This window comes from Engraulis encrasicolus, chromosome 3, assembly GCF_034702125.1.
Source record: "Engraulis encrasicolus isolate BLACKSEA-1 chromosome 3, IST_EnEncr_1.0, whole genome shotgun sequence".
Taxonomy (NCBI): Eukaryota; Metazoa; Chordata; class Actinopteri; order Clupeiformes; family Engraulidae; genus Engraulis; species Engraulis encrasicolus.
Window position 1 is genome coordinate 38,274,363 of NC_085859.1, and position 5,000 is coordinate 38,279,362.

General features: G+C 43.0%; 1 protein-coding gene across 1 annotated transcript in view; it reads left to right on the forward strand.

Annotated features, from left to right (window-relative positions):
• Positions 1-1,697: 1,697 nt before the first annotated feature.
• Positions 1,698-5,000, forward strand: part of rflna (refilin A) — a 24,313-nt gene continuing 21,010 nt past the window's right edge. Inside the window, exons 1-2 of the mRNA XM_063195354.1 lie at positions 1,698-2,020; positions 2,225-2,608. Coding sequence (XP_063051424.1) covers positions 2,390-2,608 — 219 coding nt within the window. The 5' untranslated portion in view covers positions 1,698-2,020; positions 2,225-2,389. The remainder of the gene's footprint in view (positions 2,021-2,224; positions 2,609-5,000) is intronic.

The following is a 5,000-nucleotide window of genomic DNA, read 5'->3' on the forward strand; positions in this document are numbered from 1 at the left end:
TCCTGCCGTCACACACACACACACACACACACGCACACACACACACACGCACACACGCACACACACAGGCACACACGCATACACACACATACACACTGTACTGCCTTTCTCATATCTAATAGAGGAGATAGCTACCACGTTCTGTACAGCACATATAGGCCTACTGTGTGAGTGATTAGCGATGAGAAACATGTTGATGAATTTAAAAAGCAGTTGCCTCTACGCTGACAGAAATGTGGCATCCCTAATACAACTACTCTACCAACACAATACACAACAAGGATTACACAAAGTTAATGGGTGTGTTGTGTTTTTCAGCTTGTTTTGATGTTCTGAGGCCAACGCACATATTTTCCTGAGCATCTGGCTGTCACGGTACAAGGTAAGTTTAATCTACCGACTAAATGTGTCTTGAGCAAAATGTTTGACTGCAGCAATGGGATTTTAGCTTGATGTTAGTCAACAATTTCGGGAGAAACCCCAAATTTCGACACTACTCGTACTGCCAAGCTGCACCAGGTTTACCTGATAATGCTTGTCATGTGAATTCCTGGTGTGTTGTCCTTGGACTGCTCCATAGGAGAAAACCAAAAGGACACAAACTCTGTCCTCCAATCACAATACTCTTTCTGTAGGCACGTTTAGGCCAACTGAGAACCGTGCCTGTGCCCATTCCTGCACCTGATCTCGAACCGGCAGGAGTGTTCACACTGCAATTCTGAGTGTTCGAGCACCGGAAAGTTGGTTTGCAATGGGAGCCAAAAAATACTTTTTTTCTCTGCAAATCATGATGACAATGTGGATGTCAGAAGATTCATCCAGGTAACAAATGGTCATATAGGCCCACTGAAAAAACAGGGCCGAGTACAAAACCAAGTTGTTAGGACAAGAATACTGTACTAACTCCATACTGCGCACGCATGTACACATGCACGCACGCATGCACGCACACCCTCTTTTGTTACCCTCGTGGATACCAGGGCCTCCCAATCAATGTGCGTGTGTGTGTGTGTGTCCGTTTGAGCTGTGTGTGAATATTGTGACATCAAAGCATACAAAACGATTTCAATGAATGTGGAGATTGATGTGAGTTTTAAATGTATATTGTTTTAACATGTCAATCCATTCACTTAGTATTCCCACTGCATGGGCTACGTGGATAGGCCTAGGGAATTCTTGACTCAAACTATTTTCAAGCAGTCTTTCCAAAACTATTATATTACTGAGGTTTTCTAGGTCTGTAACCTATTGTATTGTTTTGGTTGACATCCTGGGAGAGAATCAGGGAAGAGCTTGGACTTGAGATTAGGCTTCAGCTAGGCCTATTATTTTTGTGTTAGTAGCAAATGAATGATTTACAACAGATGTCGGTATTTCCTAATGTTTTAAAGTCACTACTCCCAAAACGTTCTTAAAACATTTGGCTACTCTGACAGACTTGGGTATCATTACTTTTAAACTCTGACAGATTTAGTGAGATAGTCAAACGGCACTGTCTCATCATGTAAGTGAACACTTTTCATTAAATAAATTTCCTTTAGTTGAGAGTAGTAGCGGAAGTGCTCGCCCTACCGGCAAAGGCTGGAAGTGTTCCAAGCCCCATTGGCGCGCCTGGATTTGCTCCAGATGCAGAGAAGCGAGTGGTGCCGTTAAGAGGGGCCCCAAAGCGCTCGGTCTGGTCATTTCAGCGAAGACAGGCTCCGTTTATATCACTGGGAGCGTAGCAGTAGGCAGACACAGTACGGAGAGAAAGAGAGAGGGAAAGAGGAGCAGCTAGGCGAGAGAGACAGAAAGCGACAGCCGTGTTTGCATTGACTGTCAAATGATTTCCAGAGCATATTGTTCTCTGTCGAGCTGTACTTGTGAACTGCTGTTATATATTATACTTAGAGGAACGTCTTTAGTTGCGCTACGTTTGCAGTTTTTGTGATAGTTTTAGTTTATTGGAGAGAACTTGTTGCTGGTCCGTTGGAATTGGTCTATTTGCGGACATTCAAAGTGGTGGACTTTCCACGCAAAGGTAAAGAAAACAACCTATCCGTTTACAAGCCAGTTTTTGATATGTGGGTCATTCGATCCATCTTGGTTTTGAATAAAAATGTGGCTTAAAAACCTTTGAGGGAAAATACTCTGTAGTATAATCAAATTCTACAGTATATGCATAGCCTTTCCAATGAAATGGCAAGACCTTTATCAACATTGACATGTCCTTTTCTTCTCCTAGTGGCTTCTTCGCGGAGACATTTCTGGCGTGGAATGGGATATTAGGACATTTTTATGAGATCTGTCAAGCACTTTGGAGAAGTTCCCTTTTGGCTTTTTTTTTACTAACTGACACGTTTGGCCGGGAGTGAGTTTGTATTCCTTTTTGCTGTCAGCTCTTCCAGAAATGGTGGGGCACTTACATTTACAAGCTATGGATGATAGTCTAAAAGGCAAGAATCGAGAAGGGCTTCTCGACAGCCCGGATTCAGGACTACCACCAAGCCCGAGTCCTCCTTTCTACTCGCTTTCGCCTGGGCTTCTGGAGTCACGGTCGGGAAGCTGTACAACGCCCGTGGAACAACACCATGGCTTCTACAGAAAAGAGAGCAAAGAGGGAAAGTTGGTAAGCAACAACAATAAAAAATCCTTTCAGTTTTGCATCTCACTGAACCAGCTTATAAGAAATGTCACTTTATTTCGTGTTGTTTTGATAGCCTGGCCTGCAAAATGCAAAAATGTTAAAGTTGTCAGATGCAGTGTTTTAGGCTAGGCCTACTCACTGTAAAAATGGTGTGCCTTAAATATGCTTTGTCAGTGTCCTTCTGAGATGCCGCAGACACCTTATCAACCAGTAACTGGTTGACGTTTTTTAAAAGCCCCGTAGGCTACCTCTGCTATGCTCAAGTAGGCAAGATAGCCCTGTAACTGTAAATCAGCGCTGCACATCTGGACGCAATCTTGGGAATTCTGTTGTGTGACCCCTACGTGTACTCCACGAGGTAGAGCGCAGCTGCTCGATATTTTTCTGCATGTTGGAATAACAGTTTCGTGAGTTGAGCACTCAAACTGTTGACTTGATATACTTAACTGACATACTTACTCAAAGAAAGAATGTCTTTCCTCCCCGGTTGAGCTATTTCACGCGACGGTGCGCAGTTGCCTATTACGCACGCAGGTGGTAAGATATCCGTGTTGCCGTACACATTATCTCGTTGTGCCAAGATTATTGGGGTAAGAGGGGTATGAAAAAACGTGTGATCTAGTATTCATATGGAGATGACTACACGACTTTGCTCAAATAGTTGCATGGGACTGGGACAAAAAGAATTCCTGAGAATTTGTGGCTTTCTTTGGACGCACGCGCGGGTGCATTTAAACAGACCTCGTAATGATTAGCACATGGTAGCAATACACATTAGGAGATGGCTACTTTGATACCCAAACCTTTTCCGTGGTATTTACCTCCGTGTGGCCGAGCAGAGACGAATCACACTTCCAAAATTAACGTGCGTTCACATGCAAATACTTTTGATATCACAAACAAGTCTACGGTCTTACTACGCTTCGTTGATGAAGACGATTTATCAAAGCAGTCAGAGAAACGATGACGAATTGCTCCTGTGTAAATGGCTGTGACAACATTGAGGTCAGACAACATAGGGGTTGAAGTGATTCAAAAGGGTTTTGTACCAGCCTGTATACGTGCAGTACCTCCCTCAGGTGAGACAAAACAGTTCCAGGGGTTCAGGGAAAATTCACGACGCAGCACACACAAGTTATCTCTTTCTGTCAGTAGGCCTACACACACACACACACACACACACACACACACACACACACACACACACACACACACACACACACACACACACACACCGTACAGCTGGTCCCTGATGAGAGGATAAAGGACACTATGGTCTCTGTTGGTTTATCAATCATGTATCATGGTGTCAGTTACTGTAAAGGAGTAGACCACCAAAGTTTCACAATGACTTTGCAGCATATTGGGTATTCTCCAAAACCGCCGAAGCAGCTCTGACCTACATCTTTTGTATAAAATGTGTCATACCAGTTATAGCCTATATTATATTTATATAAAATTATATTACATTATATTATATTATATTATATTATATTATATTATATTATATTATATTATATTATATCGATGTAGCCTAACCCTAATACCAACCTTCTCTCAAGTTCAAGTATGCACCCTGGTTGGCAAAAGTCTACGAACTGTTATTTAAGCAGCTGTCTACTTGTATGGGAGCACAATCCACTGTAGTCACAGTTGCCTATAATCTAATGGGTTGAACATAGATTGTAGCCTATTTGGAGTCAGCTCTATGTTCCCACAGCCCATTGGCCCTATGCTCTACAACTCCATGTTCCCACATGTCCAAGTAAACTAAGAGACCATTGGGCCTAAATCTTAATAAATTAATAGAAATGTTGGAACATAGAGCATCAGGAATGTGCTGTGGAACCGATGGGCTGTGGAACCAATGGGCCAAAAACATAATGTTAAAAATCTTAATGTTGTGGGACCAATGGGCTGTGGGACCAATGGGCTGTGGGAACATACTTCATGTAGGTGAAAAAGTGGATTGCACTCGGGTTCTTCTTTTCTTCTTTTTTATTTTTTTATTTACATAGCAGCAGAAGTGTAGACAAACGTTTCGGCTGTTGCCTTCGTCAGTGTCTCCTTACATATTTCATGTAGCCTACAGTAGCTAGTGAGTGTCCTCCTAGACGTTTGAAGTTCATGGTGAGGAGGTTGTCACATTAGCATGCATTATGCAAAGGGCACATGGTGGTGCTGGGACGGGAGGGAGGTTGGCAATTCTCCCCAGAGAGTTTCCACTCACCTCCATGAACTTGGCATTGAGCTCCGAATTGCAATGCTGCTGGTCAATTGGAAGTACAGGAGGAGCATTTCGCACAGGAACAGAGAATTACGTAGGCCCAGTAAAAAAAAAAACATCATCACATCAACATACTTCTCACCACTG